Genomic DNA, 20,502 nt, shown 5'->3' with positions numbered 1-20,502 from the left:
AAAAATTTGGGCTATAAAAAAGATGATGAGTCATTTGTCTGCCAAAAAGAAAAAAAATCCCCACCCCCTGGAGCATTTCTCTAAACTGAACTTTGATGGTTCCGTCATCAACAAGAATAAAGCTGTTGCTGGCTTCGTTATTAGAGGCTCAAATGGTGCCCCTATTGTGAATTGGCCACTCCAACGTTACTGTTGCGAAATGCAGTGCTGTTAATTAAGGATGGTTTGATCCAAGCTTTGGAAAAGTGGTTGTTCTTGTTGAGCGAAATTCTAAACTCATCATTAATTCCAACAACAAGAAGTGTGATCCCCGTGGTGTATTAGAGCCTTGATCAGACACATCCAAGCTATTGCTCATAATTTTGAGAGTATTTCTTTCAAGCATATTTTCCGTGAAACAAACTTTGTGGCCGACACAATTACCTCTCTTGGCCATGCAAATCAAGCTCCCGGAATTTGAAGGAATAGTCTTCCTCTCTCTGCAATTTCTACCTTGAATCTAGATCAGTATAGTAGTGGTGTTGTTGGGGTTAGTTGTTTTGTTTCATTTTCTTTTCAAAAACATAATAATAATAATAAATAAATAAAACAATGTGCTTATGATGTAAACAAAACCCGTTGTTACCACAAACTTTCAATAATATGGCCGTGATCTGTCATTACGTGCAACTATCTCCATTTTAGAAATAAATAAAAAAATAAATAAAAAAAGAAGAAATCTCTTAACACATGCTACATAAAAGGTAGGTTTTCTACATATGTATCGTTCAAAACAATGATTTTTAACAGCTGTAGCAAGTAAACAAACAGTCCAGAAATTAATATGAAGAAATAGGTATGCCTAAATACTTTGTGGCAGTATTATTGATACTTCTGAGAGGCGTTCTTTCACATCCCTCCTCACTATGGTAGAGGCTACAGTAGCCTCTTCATTTCAAGTTCTGCAGTGCTGCATCTGTTGCTATATATGATCACTGCTAATCTGCTATCGTCCACAACTTAGCTAGGTGCAATGCGTGCTGATGTGTTGCGTGGCTTTGAATCACAAACGCAAATGCACCAAATGCAGGCCCAAATAGCTAAGACGATGAAAGAACTAATAACCAAGCATTCCAAGATATAAGTTTTATAGTACTCAACAACGCACTTCCCTGAGTACTGACTCGTTAAGGTGACGGTGCCATTATTCGGGACCTTACAGGTGACCATCAGCTCAGCATGTTCCGGAGGCAGTAGTTTAGACATAAACCACACCGAAGAGATGAATCTGACTGCGGATAGCCCTACTTCATGAGAGGAGATTTCCTCTACCACTTCGTAGCTAAGCTGTTCCTTCCACACACTGAATTTGAACTCCACACGAGTCTGGTTCCTCTTATTCGAAACAAAGGAAGGCCATGGCGTTTTTACGAGCGTGTAAAGGAGGTCACCGGTCTGGTAGAGGATCCCGGCCTGGATGTGTTTGTAGTAGATTTTGAAGTTGTGGTTGGGGTTGGTGGCAAGGAGTGTGATATCCCACCGGGCGGTTAACTGAGAGCCTTCTGGATTGAGCTGAACGGTGCCAGATTCGACCTTGAACTTGGGGGTTTTTGGTTGCATGACTAGAAAACGCACCGACCAAACGATGTAGCATAGGAGCAAGAGTTTCCGGAAGACGGAGGTGCACAGCTTAGTGATGTGTTTGTTGTTGTTGCCTGGAATTGGGCCGTCTACCTCCAGTGGTGGTGGGGCGGCTTCGAGTTGACCTGGGTGAGCCACATAGCCAGGCTCCATCTTAATTGTCTTGGGTAGTAGTAGCCACTGAGGAAGAACAACATAACCAGTAACATAAGTCAATATTACGATAGTAGCAGACTTGAACGCAAATATTGAAATTTTTTAGCAAGGTCTACATCATCGAAACTCATGTGATAGTAGCATATTAGAACGCAAATACTGAGACTTTGAGCACGAATATCGTTAGAACTCATGTGATAGAAGCAGAATCGAACACAAATACTGAAACTTCTAGCAAGATAAGGTCAAAGATCATCGGAACTCATGTAATAGTAGCGGATTCGAACACAAATAGTGAAACTTAAGCACAGGAAAGCCATATGGCATTAAAGAAAAGAGATGACCTTTTGCACATGCAGTTGGAGTTCGAGGAAATGCCCTCTTCACCAATTAATCTTAGTTGGAACTGAGCAACTTTGGTATCAATCTACAGCAAATCAAAACCCTAGGACTGTGGCGTCAAGAATAGCCATGACAGATATGAACGAGAGCGGAAACGACTCAAGCGAGCATCACCAGAATTATCGATTAGAGTTTGAAAGCTAAGCTACCTCAAGTAGGCATAACAAACCGAAACAGAAAATGACAGCTGGCAGTCTTCACATTCTTCATTTTAAACAAATAATTTCTTCATTTTAATACCCGTTTAAAATGTACTTTTGCTTAATTTTAAATCGAACCGATAAATACTAGCTTCCAAAAATTTATATTTTCTTTTTATATGCCTTATCCATTTTTAAGGTTTAAGTTCAAACCCAAATTGTAATTCATAACTAGTTCAATATAGAGGTAAACTCGATATATGTATTAGTGTATTAGTTTGGCTTGATTTCGAACTAGTCTATCTTTTTATTAAAATAGTCTACTTTTGTACAAAGTTAGTCTACTTGATAAACCGATATATTAATATACATTTTTAGACATATTCCTATTAAACTTCAAATTCATAACTTCAAAGCAAACCAAAAGAGCAAACATTCCCTCTGTGTCGGTGTTGGTAAACCTGGGCTTGGGATTGACACTCATCATTGCTAACTGTTCGACCAATGTTGTAAATTGTTTATATCCAATATTTTGCATATCAGTCTATCATATTTTGTATATCGGTCCATCACATCTTGATAGTTGAATGAAAGGAAAAGAAGAAGAAGATCAAGATAATAATTATACGAATGAGATTATCTTGAGCAGTTGAAATCGGATGCTAGATAAGAAGAAGACACCGTGGAAAAGAATGTTTGGTTTTATTAATATCCTCATTAAGGTCAAGATAACAAGGAAATTAAGGTCAAGAAACTTCTTTTGATAATTAAAACTCAAATGTCAAAAGTCAAAACTACTACTACTCAGAAAACGAAAATACCAAAATTAAAAGCCAATGTTAGAGAATTCCTAGAATCCACCCATAATTATCAAAGCAAACAAACCAAGCGTCAGTTTTCCTTTTTTGGACTTCTTCGGCCGCTGCACAACTGGTGGGTTTCCGTAACCCGCGGCGGGGTAAGCGGCGTAAGCCATGACGGGCTCGGGTTTTGGCTCGGGCTCAACCCAGTATTTCTCGCCCAACTTGTACCTGAAGCTGACGCTCCCTTTGGATCTGCCCTTGCGCGTCACAAGCTGGTAGCTCACGTCCGTGCCGGAATACTGAAGCAACTCCTTTGCCGGAATAACGACTTTTCCGATCTTGGTGTCGCGGAGGGTGCGGTCGGAGACGAGCTGAATCTCGACTTTGAGGTGGTCCTGGTTGAGAGCGGCGTCGTCGAGCGTGAACTTGAGGGAGTGGTTCCACTTGGGATTGGTGCCACCTCCCTTGTGGACGGGGGTCTTGAGCTTCTGCTTCTTGGCGCCGCCGGTGATCGAAACGACGGCGTAGACGTTCATCTTGGAGAAGAGGTTGACGTACTTGATGTCATGGGCGGAGACCAGCGTTAGCTCCAAAGGCGTGCGATACATTGATGAAGATTGAATACTCGATCAAAATGTCGACTTTGATGAGAGGATTTTGGGCTGAGAAGAATCCGAGAAGTGTTTATACGGAGAGAAAGATATGGAGCGGATTAGGGTTTGTATATTGTGCTGTGAAGTGAGGAACAAACCGAGTGGAATATTCCTAATTCTCTACTACGTTGTATGATGCGCGTGAAAAATAATCAAATAGACTTCATATACAAATGGGTCGGAGTTGGATATAAAATCCTAATAGAGTAAAGATGATTATTGATTAAGCATCTATATTACAACCTGTTAGGGAGCTTCACAGTTTTGAGGACGTTTAATTTACAGTGTTAAACAGCGACATTTGAGGACGTTTACAGTCTCAGTGTAATTGGGTGTGAATGTGTGATATAACCACTTTTTTTTTTTTTTTGATCGGGTTAGTTGTTAGTAACTCACACACCCATGCAGTGGTATCCCAGCGCCAGGACACCTGCACCGACATTGCGGCGAAAGCCTGGCAAAGCCAGACTAATCCACTGCACCGCAGACGCACGAACCCAAAGGGTTCCTCAAATCTGCTGGCCACGGGATGGAGCTGGGATTCGAATGCTAGACCTGGGGGTTCCAGACTAGGCCATTCGACCAACACGTACACCACACCACGTGGTTTGTGATATAACCACTTACAAATTATATCTTTATTAGTCACTTTTCTAATGTATGATTTTAAGTTCGGATCCAAATTGGAATTCATAACTAGTTCAATATAGAAGTAAACTCATTTTATGTATTTGATTTCAAATTAGTTTACTTCTGTATCGAACTAGTATATTTGATGAATCAGTATATTAATATACTGTTCAACTTTTCTATAATTATTTCTATTAAATTTCAAATCCTTAAGCTTAACGCAATTGCATACTCCAACTTCAGAAAATACATATTACTTGTAGCAGAAGTTAGATAATCATCTTATGATTGCCTTCGGAGAAATGTGTTACTCAAGTTAACTACCCTTAATTTATGAATAAGGTGATTTTTGGTGAGATTTCTGGCGGCTCTTCACAAAAGCTACTCTCAAAAATATCAAAAACTACTCTCAAATTTCTATATGAATACCTTAGATTACAATTGATCATTCTGCGCAAAATTAGTACACAGATGTTCCTAATTAAGGTAAGATATCGATCAGGAAATCAAGGACATGCATTTACTCCTTTAATCAAAAGTGTTTTGAGAGGCCACGTACTTTTAATTTCCAATATTTTCTATTACATCATGCACTAGGGTACTATTCTTGCATGAAAACTCAATTGATAACTCCAAACGTACATTACGTGAAACCCTTGAAAACCAACATTTTCCAACTTACATAGTACAAACTAGTCCATGAGCACCCGTACACGCATGTCATTGATTTCCTTGTTATCTCTTGATCACCATAATTAGGAGATAAACAAAACTAAACATTCTTTTCTACGGTGCCTTCTTCCTATCAAGCATCAAATTAACGACTTCTCAAGATAACAACACATTAATTCTCATCCATAAATCAATAATTCAATATCTTAGAGTTTTTGCTTCATTCAACGGTAAAGATGTGATGGACCGATATGCAAATTAAATATTGGATATAGACAGTAATAAAATATGACGGGTTCAAATAAAAGCGAAATAATATGAAAAATCGAAATCAACTATAAGAGAACAATTCCAAAAAGCCAAGCTAGGTTGGTCCATTAGCAAATTGCTAAAGACAAGTTTTTTTCTTTGAACATTTTTGCTTGAAGACAACTATAACCATGCATGATAGTTTTAGGCTTCCATTTACAGTTATAAACGCTGAACTACTAGTACCCAATTTAAAACGAAAATAACAAATTTAAAACCGAAGTTTTTTAGAGAGTTTCTAGAAATCAAACACATCGCTCGACGCTCGGCTCATCATTACCCTCATTAGAAACCATCACTCCGATCGCCAAACCACTCAACAGTAGTCCACCCAACAAACCAAGCACCACGTCACCTCCTCCTCCAACGGGCTTCTGTGGCTGCTGCACAACAGGCTCGGGCTCAACCCAGTATTTCTCGCCCAACTCGGACCTGAAAATGACGCTGCCTTTGGATCTTCCTTTGCGAGTCACAAGCTGGTAGCTCACGCCGTCGCCCGAATCCTGAAGCAGCTCCTTTGCCGGAATAATAATTTTTCCGATCTTGGTGTTGCGGAGGATGCGGTTGGAGACGAGCTTGATCTCGACTTTGAGGCGGTCCTGATTGAGAGCGTCGTCGTCGAGCGTAAACTTGAGGGAGTGGTTCCACTTGGGGCTGGTGCGGCCGCCCTTATGGACGGGGGTCTTGAGCTTCTGCTTCTTGGCGCCGCCGGTGATCTAGACAACGGCGTAGACGTCCATCGTGGAGAAGAGGTTGACGTCCTTGTCTCCTTGATGTCATGGGCGGAGACCAGCGTTAGTTCCAAAGGCGTGCAATACATTGACGAAGATTGGATACTCGATCTAAATATCGAATTTGATGAGAAGTTTTTGGGCTGAGAGAGAATCAGGGAAGTGTTTATATGGAGAGGAAGATATGGACGGGATTAGGATTTATTTATGTTGCCCTTAAGAAGTGAAGTATGAGTCTGTAATACCCCGAAAAATCCAAATTAAATTCCGTGGATTTTTAGAAATGATTTCAAGATAGTGGGAGCGAGTACGAGGCTCGGAGAAGTTGTGGAATTAGTTCGAACGATTAATTTTTGAAAACTAACGTTATTTAGGGGGTTTCAAAAAGTGACTTTTTATACATTGGGAAATTGGGAAAACTTCCTTCATGAAAGTTGTAGAGCGCGTCGATACGAGTTCATGGACATATGGAACGCAATATTCGGAGTTTGTATGAATAAGTTACGAATATTTGAAAATTGGGATTTTCTATAAATATGAGAAAAAAATCCGAATATTGCAAATGAGGACAGAATTTCTGGAACTCCAGAAATTTCTCCCCATTTCTCTCCCGAGCCCAGCCGCGACCCCCTCCCTTCGTCACCTTCGTTCTTCCTCATCCGGCCACCGATTGATGTGAAACAAAGTGGGGTTTTCTGGTCTCGACCCCCTTTACGAGTTTGTAGAAGAAATAGAAGTGATATACGAGCTGTATGAGGCTCTACAAGGTCGAGAAGAGAGCCTCGTCGGAGACGAAATCGCTCTTCCCCACTTTTTCTGGGCTCTACTTTGTCTGGCCATATCTTCCTCTACAGGCCTCCGATCGACCTGATTCCAAAAGCAATTTTTCTCACCGTGAAGTTTTCTACAACTTTCCAGAAGACATCGACTTGATAACCATCGTGGTGGCCGCTAGAAGACCGAGAAGCCGCACAGCCCGAGCTGGAAATCGTCTTCCTTCGCCACCTTGGTTCTCCCAGCTCCGGCCACTATAGCTCGAGTTCTTTGAGGGCTTTTCTAGCCCAGAGGAAGTAGAAGCTATCCCCAAGAAGGCTTGCAGCGATTTGATCCGTGGTGATCGAATTTTGGAGTTTTGAAACTAGGGTTCATCGGATCCGTCGACTTCCAAGGTAAAATTCAATCTTTTGGCTTATAATCTGACTTTGTCGTAGTTATGAAAAGTGAAATTGGAGTTGAGATGAAGGACTTTCATGTTGTGAGTTTTATCAAATTTTGACTTTAGATGGGCGGCGGCGCCGCCACTGTGATGGTGGTTTCCGGCGACCTCCGGCCACTCCAAGGGCAGCTTCTGTCCATTTTTGTGTTCTACGTGTCGATACGTTCGTGTGCATATATAATTCATAATTTTTAGAGATCGTATGATTAAGTTATGAATTTTTAAGTTTCGATCGATTTCGATCGTTAGATTTGTGATCTGTGAAGTTAGGACCGTCAGATGGACTTGTAGTTTTGATATGATGATCTTATGACTGTCCCAATGGCTTTGTTGGGTATCAAGCTCGTTGTACGGAAGGATATCAAGAATCATGGAATTCCAACGAGTCAATCGATCATGAGCCTGAGCTTGTATTAATTATTAAACAACTTTACAACACGCCTTGGTCATCGTATTGGTAGATTAACAGTCACTTTTCCCTCAAGAACCAAACTTTCGTGGTCGTCAGAAGCTGTGTGTAGCTCCGATACCATGAAAGAATTGGGAAGTCGTGATATTCTCATTCATATGATAATGTATATATAATTACATTTGTGATTATCAAGTACAAAGGTCAAGCTTATCTAAACTACTTTGGAATTATCTGTACAACATATCTTAGGCTTAGTTTGGGATTGCTGTGCTGTGAGGGGAAGTACTTCCGAACTTGCTGTGAGAGGAAACACTTCCGAACTTGCTGTGAGAGGAAGCAGCTGAGGTGTTTGGTAAACTGTTTTTAAAAGTGCTGTGAGAACGAAAAGCAATTTCTAGGTGTTTGGTAAGTTACAAGACAAAAGTGCTTTGGCTGAGTATAATTACCAAAATGGTCATACATGCTAAGATATGTTACTAAAATACATAATTTTATTTTTTTGATTATTTAACCATACCAATTAAAAAAATTTCTCATGTATTATTCTTGTACCCTTGCTTGGATCAAATAAAAGATTTACTTTAAACTCTTCAATATGCATATTATGTTTTACTATTACACAAAAATAAGTCTAGAATATTTGAATTAATTTCCCGACCATAGTTCAACGGGAACCATTACACAAAATATATTAAAGTCACTTGAAATTTGCAACTAAATGCTAAGTAGATGCATTCATTACACTTTGTGCAATTGCATTTCTTAACACCTCCATTTCTTGTCTTCCCGGACCATCTCCATCATGTTCATTATCCTCCATTTCTTCACTAGTCTCTTCACTTGAGTAATTTCCACTTTCATCAAAATCAATATCTCGTTGAACATATCAAGTTCTTTGGGTAGCTTTTTGGTACAATTGATTTAGATTTTAGATAGAAAACTCATGTGGTTTATCCAATGTATTTCTGATGCACTCCATTATCTTGGATTCCAAGTCTTCCCAAAAGGTTTCTTCAGCACTATATAGGTCGAATTTGCAGCACCTGAGGAAGCCACATGTTTTTTTCTTATAAGATACTTATATATAAGGTGCAATTAAATTTTAGCAAGCTATCATACACAGTGATCATTCATATGTGCAAATTTCTCAATATTACTAAATCCACTAATTATACAAACAGTTAGCTCACCTCTCTCTCTTCTTGGAGCTAAAATCAACTTCAAGTTTGGCATAAACTTTATTTGACAATTTGGTGGCTTGATCATTGTTTGGATGTGCCTTGGATACAAAAACAATAAACCATTCCCGTTCATCATTTTGGACAATTAGTTTTAGCCGTGGTTTGAGAATGGTCTTGAACTCATCAAGATCCTACAAAATTAAAAAAGAAACAAAAGTTATTGAACTAGTAGACTAGCAACAACACATTTAAACAGAAAAAACGGAGACAATTTCCAGCCACAAATGAAATACAAGTATATCAGATCTACAGGAGATAATAGCCATAAAACAGAGCATTAGTTCTAGCTCAAGCTGACTGCAGTACATTTTGAGCAAAAATACTCAGTTAAATAGATATAACAGAGATCAATTGTTTCTCATATGCACTAACTAGCAAATTCAAACATGGGACAAGTCCTTTTCCATCTGGTCCAGATAGGAACATGAACATCATCCAATCACACACAGATAATACGCACACAAGGCAATTCCTTAGCTTCAAGGACATAAGATTAGCAAGGACATAAGATTAGCACAAACACACTTAGCTATTCGTTTCTGTTAGTTGAATTCAACACCACACTAACAGCACGGCTACATTATTAGCAGCTATTTGTTTCATGCATATGTAACATTACAAGCATTGTTGACAATGTATGACCAGAAATAACTTGATCTAGCTTGTCACTAAACAAAGAACGATCACCGCATTTGTTCTTCAGCTAAATTAAGCATCACATGCATGATAGTACACTCTAAACATTTTTATATGTTCCGAAACTCCAAGCACAAAAATTGTGCATACTTGCAGTAGAACTACCAATTCTTTTCGAAATACAATAAAGCAAACTTTAATCATGCTCAGAGAATCTGCAGTTTTGCTTCTACAATCAAATTGCCCGAAATGAGGGCTCATAATTACTCAAATCTCAATTTCGAACCTAAAAGTGAGAGAGGTTACTAACAATCACGAAGATCAGAAGCTCCATGGTTCGCGAAAATTCAAATGAAGCTCAAATAGGAATATGAAATGGTGAGATTTACCAGCAATATCGAGATGATCGAGTGAATTCTTGATGGTCTGGAATTGAGCGAGATAGTTGGCCATGTTGGAGCTCGATCTATACCAACAACCATGTGCAAATTTTCATGATCACCATACAGAGAATGAGATGGAGATCTATATCTATGTATGTATTAGGGTTTAGAGAGAGAAGAGAGAGCTTGAGTGTGAGAGTGGTTGGTTGCTCTCACTCTGCTTACGCGATCCAGTAATGTATTGTCAAGCTCAGATACCTTACTCCTTTTTGTGCAGTTATGGAGGAATAAGAGAAATTGGGTTCCGTTTGATTCTATCTGCAGAGAAGAAGCATGACCCAGAAGACTCAAAGTCTGCGCAGAGGATGGAGGCGAGGCCGGCGAAAATCCACGAATTGAAAGAAGAGGAAGGAGGAGATGTGGAAATTATCAGACGGCAAAGAGAGATGTCTGCCTTGCGATGGAGAAAAGATAGGTTTTACCGGGTTCGATGTAATTTTCAGAAAAGGAGGAGGACAGAATTGGCAGTTAGAATGATTTCATTAAACTGTTTACTGTTGGAGCTCCGTGTTTTCCCAAAGCAATTCTTAAAAGCTACAAATTGTGGCTTCCCAATTTTGGCTTTACAGAGAAGCCATTTCAACCAAAAGCAGCTTTCAAAGATTTTACCAAACACCATGCTCTTGGCCCAAAAGCAGAAGCAGCCCCAAAAGCACCCTGGGAAGCAATGCCAAACTAAGCCTTAGATAAACATCGATCACGTGGGAACTAACTCTTAGCTAGAGGTTCTCCCTTAATACAACTCTAGTATCAGGTTCATTAATTAATCCGTCCAATATCCACAACTAGCAAGATTTTATATTCTTCCGTCATCATCGGTACATTTTTGAAACCAAAGAGACTAAAAGGCTGAAGTAAAGGGCAAAAAGACAAAAGGATTCCAAAGCTGTGACTATGGAAATGAATCATTTTCCTTTCCATTCGGAAAGTGGTTCCTGAGGGGGGAGGGGAGGAACCAATTTCCTCCTCTTTTTCCTTTCCTTTGGGAACCAGTTTCCCTTCCTTGGCTGTCCCAAACACAGGAAATGAAACACTTTCCTTTCCCAATACCCAGATTCTGGGAAACAAACACAGCCACTAAAGCGAAACCATTTGCCCGTCTACACGAATGTGGTCCTTGTTATACCCTTAAATTGATCAGTCTGCAGCACGGGACATTTGATCCTAGAGGCGGCGAGTTTGAGTGGGTTCACAAGCCTGAGATGGATACTAGCAGAAGGAGGTTTTTTCTGTGAGTAGCTTTGGAATATTACTCAAGCGCCCTCTTCTTCTGGTGGAATGGAAGTGTTAAGGGTGAAGGAGTTGCTACACCCTGCATGAAGTAAATCGGCCCAGGGCATTTTTTATTTATGTTAAGACCCACTTTGTGCTGTTGGATGACAACGATTTTGATAGCTTGTGTATTGAATACTAGAAAAGACCAGTTACTCTTGGAATAATCTTCGTATGATTATAGTTCATTGTTTATGAAAAAAAAAAAAAATATATATATATATATATATATATATATATATATATATATATATATATATACACGCACACACAACTGGAGTTGGGTATAAATTCCTAATAGAGTAAAGATATTTAGAGAGCTTCACAGTTTTAAGGAGGTTTACAGTAATATTTTTATGAGAGGTTTCGGTGCTTATTCTCATCTCCTTTTTAACCCCTTCAATAAATAACCTCGTTCTTACGAGGCTTGATAAAAAGAAAAAAAAAATTGGCTCATTAACTTTTTGTAATTTTTAGTATTTGATATGGAGTTTTGCACATTGAGTTTGTAATAATTTTGCACACTTTGTAGCCAAGGAAACTTTGGTTTTGCCTTGTGTTGCTCATTGGTGAAATTTAGAGCATCCATAGCTAACCCCCTTCCTAGTCCAAGATTGTTTGTAATTAATCAGGTGTGGTACTCTCAGTGGTGTTCATGTGGTTAGCGACATGAAAATTATGTTCAATTACTATTGGATGTAAATCTAACGGCGGAAAACAAAACAGTTCAATTTAAATATTATTTTCACAATTGGAGTTGCATCCAAGGGTGATTGAGTACAATTTTCTTGGTCAGTTACTCATCAGATGAACATTATTTGTGGTACTTTTTCCTTTCAATGTGTTGTGGCAAAATTTTAACAAGAGAAGCCCAAAAGGATTTTTGTCCAAAAAAAATAAACAATAATAAACTCGAAATTTAATTTGCTACTTGGGGTTTCAATGTCCTTTTATTTTTGAGTATCGAGAATAAATCCATCATCCAGGTTATGTACCCTCAAGCAATTCTTGAAGTTGATTACATCACAGAGAAAATAAGGTAAACCTCAATCACACAAATTGGCCCATGAACTACTCATGTTAATCAAAGCTAGCAAAGTCAATCAGGATTTTAGGAAATTAGTAGTGCTTTTGCTAAAAATGAATGAATTTGTATATATGGAATTTTTTTTCCTAAAAGAATATTCCTTTGCGTAAAAAACTGGAAAAGTGGAAATGATTTTTCTCAATAGTTTAGTGACGGTGACTTCGCCTTAACACACCTTTTGAGTGAATTTGTCCCAAGTACTAATAGCAAATCCAGTCACCTAAGAAATGATTAGCCAACTTTTCAAAAAAACAAGAAATGATTAGACAAAACAGAGCTCCTAAATTAATGAAAACTCTGACAGAAGTTTCTGGAAGTACAAAAGAGTTTTATTAGTTTAAGGCCAAAGCTTTCCCTCAAATTCTATTGCATTTGGGTGCTCCTCTCTCTTCTTCCTCAGCTGGTCTTCGCTGCTTCTACACGAGAGGTAAACATTTGCTCCTTCTATCAAGTATTAAGCGTTTTATGAATTATGAACAGATCTTATTTCAATCTGTGACTTACCTGGTTAGTTTCCCTATTTGTTTATGTAATTATTTCCTAAGTTGCTTGGAGAAATGTGGGGTTTGAGTTATTAGTTTCTTTTTCTGTAAGGATTTGTAACCAAGAACTCATCTTTCGGTTTTTTTTTTTTTTTATGAAGACCCATCTATCATTTACTAAATTACCAAGAGAAATGTGGGAGTTTGACTGATTAGTTTTCTTTTTAGGGTTTAGGTTCAGCATGAATCTTTAGTTAAGAACTTGTTTCCAAACTTGGTTGTGTTGCTGAGAAATTAAACTGGGGAAAGTGTTGCTTATGCTTTCCTTTTCTCTTGGTTGCTTCAATTTGTTCCTTTCTTTTTCTGTTTTGCTAAAGTTTTCCTATTTGGGTTGAAATTGAACAGAGTATTTGTTTGCAATTAACAATGGCAAGCACTTCATCCAACACCCTTGAGGTCAATGTTAGCAGCATCAACTTTAAGACCTTAGTGATTGACAATGGTAGCGAACCGATCCCTCAATATCCTTTCAATGTTTTCTGTCCCAAGTCCCTCATGTTTGTGCTCCCTGAAGATCCCAAGGACTTGCTAGAAGTCTTGATGAAGGTCAATTCAACCCAAGGCATGTTTACGAGTCTCATCAAAATGTATGATGCTTTGTTAACCGATGGCCTCAAGCATCAGACCAGGGAGATTGATGCTCAAATCGACAAAGATGTGGTGTCTGAGGTGGTTGTCTACACAGGCATCATTGAGGAGTATGCAGACGCCGGTAAGACCAAGGAGGCGCTGACGGTGTTCAAGCGCATGTTACTCTTTGATGTCACCCCCAATGCTTACACTTACAGTGTGCTCATTAAGGCACTTGCTTCAGATCCAGACCCCAGTTCTGTCGGGCTTGCCAAGGATTTCGTGCTGGAAATGATGCACAAGGGAATGCAGCCCAATGCCAGGACATACACTGCCGTGTTTGAGGCATTTGCTGGGCATGAGAAGATGGAGCAGGCCAATGCCAGGACATACAGCCGTGTTTGAGGCATTTGCTGGGCATGAGAAGATGGAGCAGGCCAAGCAGTTTCTGGATGAGATAAAAGCTAATGGCTTTGTGGCTGACAGGAAGGCAATGAAGGCTATGAGACATGTTCTAAAGGGCAGTATAGGCCATGTGGTTAGAACCATAGCCGACATTCTCTTTGGTAGGTGTAATGAACATTGCTCATTCCGTTTGCTCTGTTATGTATGATTAGTATGACAAGGTACAAACTTGAAATTACATTGACATGTTAGGGTATCCTAGCTGACTAGCATTACTAGTTGAAATTGGTAAATGTATGGCGTGTCCTAGCCTTTTGTGCTCTGTGAGTATGAATTGCGGTTGCTAGTTTAAGTGCTAAACTATTGAAATGCATCTAATCTCATACATAGCTGCTTTTGTGTTGTGTGGGCAAATGCAAGTAGATTGTGCATTCCATCTACGTTTGATTACGGTTAGGTGAAATTGAAAAGTTTAGATACATGGAAAAGGTTTCTGCTTTCCTCCAAGCTTGTGTTATGTGGATATGAATGAAGATTGCTTTTATTTACTACCTTTGACCTATTATGTGTGTCTCCTTTTCTTATGCAGATGATCCAGAAGACTATTCAGACTACTCAGATGATGATGATGATGTTATAAAGAAGATTAGCAAAGAGATGGACTGGTCGAGGTTCCCTCCTGATAGCTATTTATCTTTCTGCAAGAAACAAATCATTGAGAATGACCCAGAAAACCCCAAAGATTTGGAAGATGTCTTTGACACAATGCGCAAGGCGGACCCTGTCACCTTCACTATGGCCAGAATGATCAACATGCTGAGGAAAGACCGATTTATGTCCCAGGCCGAAGAGATATTTGTCAAGATGGACTTGGATCGCATTATACCTGAAGTTGTGACACACACTGGTGTCATTGAGATCTATGCCAAGGCATACGAGGCCAAGGAGGCTCTCAAGGTGTTTGTGCGCATGTTATCCCTTGGTGTCACCCCCAATGCATACACTTACAGTGTTCTCATTAAGGGACTCGCTAAAGATCCCAACTTTCTTGGTGATGCCAAGAAGTACACTCTGGAAATGATGGATAAGGGAATGCAGCCCAATGCCAGGACCTACATCGCTGTGTTTAAGGCCTTTGCCAGGCTAAAGGATTTCAATGTGGAGAAGGGCAAGGAGTTTCTGAAGGAGATGAAAGCGAAGGGGTTTGTTCCTAAAAAGAAGGCTGTGATGGAGGTTTTGAAGGGAAAAAAAAGGACATGTGGTTAAAACGGTAATCAACATTCTCTTTGGCAAGTAGATCTATTGCCCAATATTGGATTAGTGCTAACAGTTAAAAGCCCGAATTCTGAAATCAAATTGTAATGTTTATGTTTCTGATGTCCTAACTTCTGTTGTGTGGGAATGAATTAGGATTGTGATCATGTTAGATACACTATCAACTGGATTAGGAAATGTTTGTGATCGATGAAACTTTTGTTGTTCTGTGGATATGTATCTCATGTCCTAGCTGCTTTTATCTCATTCCTTTTGTGTTGATCAGTGTTTAAGTTTAGAATTTGAAATGAAATGTTATTTCTGTTGCTATTGTGTTGCTTCTAGTGTGTGAATTTCAATTAGTATTGCTACTTCTATGTATTATCTTTCACTAGTTTCAATTTCTTGAGAGAATGATTTGAATGATTCCCCATTTTGCATTATTGACTCAAGAATTCTAATGGTTAAGTTACAGAGGTCATGAGGACATTTAGAAGCCCCATCTCTATAAAGGGGGTTACAAAATCTCTCTTTGGGGGCCATTAGCTATTTGAACCAGTGCATAAGCTCTGGTTGTTCTGCAGCTCTGGTTGTGAAGAGATTTTTGAATGATCAGTTTTCTAAATTTACTGTAAAAACCGTATTGCATTCTTTAGCTCCTTATAACTTACACATGCTGTGATTGACTGAAAATTTTCTTAAACAGACCCTTGAAGTGATTCAGTGTCATAATAGTAGAGAGCAAATTTCATAGAAACATTTCATAGTTTCCTGTTGTCAGACTCAGCATAGAGTTTTTTTTACCATGTTGAAAGCACTAACCACCATTCAATATAGCCTTGGTCTTTGGTTAACCTTTGATCTTACAGTTGTCGTTGCATCCAACACCGATTTGGTGCTGTTTTAGTTAGTAGCTCTTTACTTGTTTTTGATTTCCGCTCACATGTACATGTCCATAAGCTAGGACTGCGACTTAGAGAAGCTAGCAGAGTAGAGATTTCACGACTTTTTCGATAGGGGCTAGGGTAACCTAGGCCCCCTAGGCCGGCCGTGCTTACCCCAATTAAGTTTCCATGCTTAGATGTGCTTATATAGTTCCTTTCTTTCTGTCTGTTTGGTTGATAGTTTTCCTTGTGCCAATTGATTAGAATTGATCCGACCATTAGTGCGAAAGTCTGATCTGATCATTAATACTTCCCATATTTGAGATGATTCGTACACTTGCAAGTTTATTATTCAACTCGAGCCTCAAATATTAAGACGAAGAACTTGCTAGCAAATTGGTGAAGCGCAGTCGTCGTATTACGTACACAATAGATGAATCTTTAGACTGAAAGATGCAGCATCAGATCGAAGTGATGAACTTGAATTGATCAGATACCCGGCTTAGAATCTCAGCAACAAGAGGAACCTAGCACCCTAGCGGTGATACCATGATAGAAAACCAGAGGCATCAAAGATGATTATTGAAAAAGAAATTAACAAAATGATGAATCTTCAATGAAATCTCACTAAAAAATGACTCTAGTATCACTCTAATATCAGATTGTCAATCATAATGTGTCTCAGTTCACTTATATCTATATTAAAGTGACAAGTAATGCTATGGTTAGGTGTTTTATGCTAACTGTACGTGTGGACAACTGATCACTTATATCATACCCATATATTCCAACAAAGAAACATGCCACTAGCAAATCTTGCGGAGGCTGGGGAGTTGTAATCATTCATCTAGCTGTTGATTTATTTTTCACTCCGGCTTCTATCTTGCTTTTGTTTAGTTTAACATCGACTGTACATATATAAATCTCGTGTTCTTTCCTTTTACTTGTTTCCACAATGGAAATGTCGCTGCCAGAGTAAATAAGAAAGCAAGAAGCAGATGAGGTAATGATGAAGAAGAACACAATAACAGAAAATGGTCTTTTCCTTAAAAAAAAAAAAAACAGAAAATGGTCTTTTGCGTTGAGTGAACTATTGCTGGATTATTGAGCTACATTAAGCTGACACGTCTAGCATTGCACTAAAAATTCCATCATCCACAAACGATACTAGTGTCCTTATGGCATGGAAGTAACTGAAACATACGATTTGCGTAATAAATAAATTACAAAAGCCAATTATGTCGTAATCAAATTTCATATGGGAAGATATCATGATACACATAACCCGTCACTGTCCTGTACGTCGTATCCTCGTGATCAAGCTCAGACAATATTGATGGCAACCTGCTGATGACCCCAGATGAATCAAGCACCGGCAGTTGATCAAGTGACACGAGATCATCAAATATTGATGATTGGTTGGTGGCTATTTGATTAGAGTTGATCATCTCCTCTCTGGTTGATATGTTGGATGAGAAAAAAGGGTCTTCTTGTTGGTTTGCGAGGCTGTAGTTTGTGTTGCCAAATGTAATAGTAAACTTTGAATTACAGTCTTCTGTAGGACTAGGGGTACTACTTAGACCATCCTGCAGGAGGAGCTCAGGAGCTTTGAGGAAGTGATAAGTGCATGTGTGATTTCCAAAATATGCAGTCCGAAACAGAGAGGGATAATCTTCAACTTTCTGCACCTGCTTGGTTGCTCTGCAGCCTTGGTCGTACTTATGGCTGCACCTAAAGTAGTTCCTTCATATATAAGACACAGAATAAGAAACTGATAAGTGGGTAGCAGAATTTTTGTGCATGCTATCCCTAATTACGTACGTACCTTGGGTGGGTGGCATTGAGGATCTGTTTCTGTCCATTCTTTCTCCATGCATGACCATCGTTAACCAAATCTGGAGTGTTTCCGGTCCATGAATATGGAGTCTTTCTGCAAGTAATTTACAGTAAGTTGCAAATGATAATCAGACATTACTATCTACTGAGCTAGCTAGAAAGTAAGTGGATCTCTTTTGTATTATCGATGTTATACTGGACTCGGTAGTATTTAAACTTGAAAAACATCAAATAGCTAGGTTTCTGGACTCGAGAAAGAATACATTTGAAATAGATTACATGCATGAGTAATTGTTGATTACCTTCTCTTATAACAACCTCTACGGTCCTTGGACGTTTCGGTACTCATAATAGCCCTATGTCGTCCCTCCTGTGCATTCCAAGACGATGAATTCACAATAGTAGGCGCAGCAAAAGTAGTGTTGGCTCGAATAATATGAGGAACTAGCTCCCCCTGATGATTCCCTTTTAAGATTGAAAGGCTATTCGAATTCGTAAAAGAGCTCGAGATCTTCGTACCAAGAGCTTGGGCCACCACCCATCGACCATGATCACCATGATCATCAAGAAACTCGCGAAGTTGATTCGCAAATTCCTCCTCTCGAACCAGCTCTTCTTCCATCGCCCTTTGCCGATTCTCCGAAGAGAAAACACTTTCAGGCCAAGGACACTCCATTCAAAAATGAACTGTAATTTCTGCTCTGTGTGTACATATATAGTGTTATACTGTTATTCCTTCTATATATAGATGATGTCACAGATGATCTCATCCTTTCACTGAAAGAGATATATGATCGCGTCATCTTCATGATGTAACACACATAGGTCATCACCACATGTCGTTTGTGCGCACGAGTCTTCGCTCCCCTGTTTCCTGTACCCACAATATTTTATTTTCTTCCAAAGCTGGAGAATTTTTGAGCGCGGGAAGCTCCCTGGAAGCTCGGAAATCAAGCCTCCCAGTTTAGACTAACAATAAATATTATCTCATCGCTATTCGATAAACCAAATTGTTGTTGAATACTTGGCTTCTTCTATGGTTCATCATCCCTGATATTTGTTGTAGTTTCTTCTCTGACAATTCAAACGACCAAAGCCGCAGACGTACGTAGTTCCTTTTATACTTTAAAACGAATACGATTTGAGAAGTTGGGGGCAATTGATCGAGAATGAAACATTTCTGTCGTTTCTTTTACTTCAGATTCTGAAAGGCAAAAAATTCAAATTGGGTCCCGAGATTATGGAGAATATATAGTAGCTACTATAGAGTAAATATTATTGTATACAGCAAACCAGATAAGTACGGACCAATTCTACGTAAAGTTGTTGAAACATCGTTTTCATTTTCAACTCGGTGGCGGGATGTTCTTCATTATCGGCTTGACCATGTAGTGATCGATATCAGATATACCTCAATAATTGCTATAGTTTCTCGAATGTTTATATACTGACTGCAGGTACGATCGAGGTTTGGCTAGCTAAATCAATTATTTGGACTAAACTTGTGATTGAATGAGTGTTATCATAATATTTCCTTAATTTCAACCATTCATAACGACAATGTTATTTTATACTAATTATTTTTAGAGTTATTATCACAAATAATACCTGAACTTATCATCTATCTTATCGATAATACCTGAACTTCAAATTTGATCACAATCAATACCTCAACTTTTCAATTTCATTTCGAATGGTACATATCACTAACTTCTGTTAATGTTCCATTAAAAACTGACATGTGCCAAACATGTGACTTATTTTTCAAGGATAAATTTGTAAAATTACCTTTTTTTTTTTTTTTCTGGTAATATCACTTATTTTCACTTATACTGTGGCTATAAAAAATGAGACTATCAAAAAGAAAAACTTCAACTTCAATTAAAAATATGAATGACTGGAAAAAAAAAAAGAATTACGAAAGTTTTGATAAGTTTTTGGTTTTAAATGTTTTATAGTTTGTCCAAAAAAAAAAATTTAAGTTTTATTTGAAATGTTTTATCTGTATGTATAAAACAAATTAGTTTTTGTTGAGATCTTGTTTTTAAATTTTATTTTCATAAAAGGGTAGAGATACATTATAATTTCTATTTTTAATTGAACTTCTATTTTTATTAACATATTAATTGATCAAATATCTAGTAAAAAAATTTATTTAAATGGGTATTTTCGTGAAACTACTCTTGAATGTCAGTTTTTAACAGAACATATATTAACGAAAGTTAGTGATAGGTACCATTTGAAATGAAATAGAAAAGTTCAGGTACTAGTTGTGATCAAATTTGAAGTTCAAGTATCATCGATAAGATAGAGGATAAGTTCATATACCATTTGTGATAATAACCTTATTTTTAATATGAAACCGTCATCAAGAGTTAAATACTTAATTTATCCGTCATTCAATTCATTTTTAGGGAAAAATTCAAGAAGAGGAACTGAAAATAGGCCCACTACGAATTTCTATACATAAATTAAACTTTAGTACATTAAATTACAACTCCGTTGTGCAATGTAAACCCCGTCGTGCTCCTCGAATAATTGAAGTTAATTGACATCCTCATCCTTATGGGTATATTAAGGTGAACACT

At 38.4% G+C, this 20,502-nt stretch overlaps 3 protein-coding genes and 1 pseudogene across 3 annotated transcripts; 1 reads left to right on the top strand and 3 right to left on the bottom strand.

Moving 5' to 3' along the window:
* Positions 1-3,168: 3,168 nt before the first annotated feature.
* On the bottom strand, positions 3,169-6,276 carry LOC133722734 (uncharacterized; annotated as a pseudogene).
* A 2,199-nt stretch (positions 6,277-8,475) lies between these two features.
* Positions 8,476-10,469, bottom strand: LOC133721852 (trafficking protein particle complex II-specific subunit 130 homolog). Its single transcript, XM_062148593.1, has 3 exons — positions 10,011-10,469; positions 8,935-9,116; positions 8,476-8,787 (listed from the first exon to the last, which is right to left on the bottom strand). Exons 1-3 carry the CDS (start codon positions 10,101-10,103, stop codon positions 8,673-8,675), a joined length of 390 nt encoding a protein of 129 aa, XP_062004577.1. The 5' UTR covers positions 10,104-10,469; the 3' UTR covers positions 8,476-8,672.
* Positions 10,470-12,758: 2,289 nt separating this feature from the next.
* Positions 12,759-15,476, top strand: LOC133722580 (pentatricopeptide repeat-containing protein At4g38150-like). The gene is made up of 3 exons (XM_062149458.1): positions 12,759-12,850; positions 13,311-14,101; positions 14,530-15,476. Exons 2-3 carry the CDS (start codon positions 13,852-13,854, stop codon positions 15,204-15,206), a joined length of 927 nt encoding a protein of 308 aa, XP_062005442.1. The 5' UTR covers positions 12,759-12,850; positions 13,311-13,851; the 3' UTR covers positions 15,207-15,476.
* Positions 15,477-17,169: 1,693 nt separating this feature from the next.
* LOC133721816 (WRKY DNA-binding transcription factor 70-like) lies at positions 17,170-18,577 on the bottom strand. Its single transcript, XM_062148548.1, has 3 exons — positions 18,217-18,577; positions 17,904-18,008; positions 17,170-17,821 (listed from the first exon to the last, which is right to left on the bottom strand). The coding sequence occupies exons 1-3, from the start codon at positions 18,534-18,536 to the stop codon at positions 17,326-17,328; spliced, it is 921 nt and encodes a 306-aa protein (XP_062004532.1). The 5' UTR covers positions 18,537-18,577; the 3' UTR covers positions 17,170-17,325.
* Positions 18,578-20,502: the final 1,925 nt, after the last annotated feature.

This window comes from Rosa rugosa, chromosome 7 (assembly GCF_958449725.1).
Source record: "Rosa rugosa chromosome 7, drRosRugo1.1, whole genome shotgun sequence".
Lineage (NCBI taxonomy): Eukaryota > Viridiplantae > Streptophyta > Magnoliopsida > Rosales > Rosaceae > Rosa > Rosa rugosa.
The sequence above is the reverse complement of the archived record's forward strand: the minus strand, read 5'-3'. Positions and strand labels throughout refer to the sequence as shown.

What these genes read in the sequence shown, in the direction of transcription:
- LOC133721852 (XM_062148593.1), bottom strand. Translation starts at nt 10,103, where the DNA reads ATGGTTGTTGGTATAGATCGAGCTCCAACATGGCCAACTATCTCGCTC. An exon ending in CGATCATCTCGATATTGCTG is followed by an intron (nt 9,117 to 10,010) that starts GTAAATCTCACC and finishes TTAATTTTGTAG; the next exon opens with GATCTTGATGAGTTCAAGAC. An exon ending in AGCTCCAAGAAGAGAGAGAG is followed by an intron (nt 8,788 to 8,934) that starts GTGAGCTAACTG and finishes TGGCTTCCTCAG; the next exon opens with GTGCTGCAAATTCGACCTAT.
- LOC133722580 (XM_062149458.1), top strand. Translation starts at nt 13,852, where the DNA reads ATGCCAGGACATACACTGCCGTGTTTGAGGCATTTGCTGGGCATGAGA. An exon ending in CATAGCCGACATTCTCTTTG is followed by an intron (nt 14,102 to 14,529) that starts GTAGGTGTAATG and finishes TTTCTTATGCAG; the next exon opens with ATGATCCAGAAGACTATTCA.
- LOC133721816 (XM_062148548.1), bottom strand. Translation starts at nt 18,536, where the DNA reads ATGGAAGAAGAGCTGGTTCGAGAGGAGGAATTTGCGAATCAACTTCGC. An exon ending in AGAGGTTGTTATAAGAGAAG is followed by an intron (nt 18,009 to 18,216) that starts GTAATCAACAAT and finishes AATTACTTGCAG; the next exon opens with AAAGACTCCATATTCATGGA. An exon ending in CTCAATGCCACCCACCCAAG is followed by an intron (nt 17,822 to 17,903) that starts GTACGTACGTAA and finishes TTATATATGAAG; the next exon opens with GAACTACTTTAGGTGCAGCC.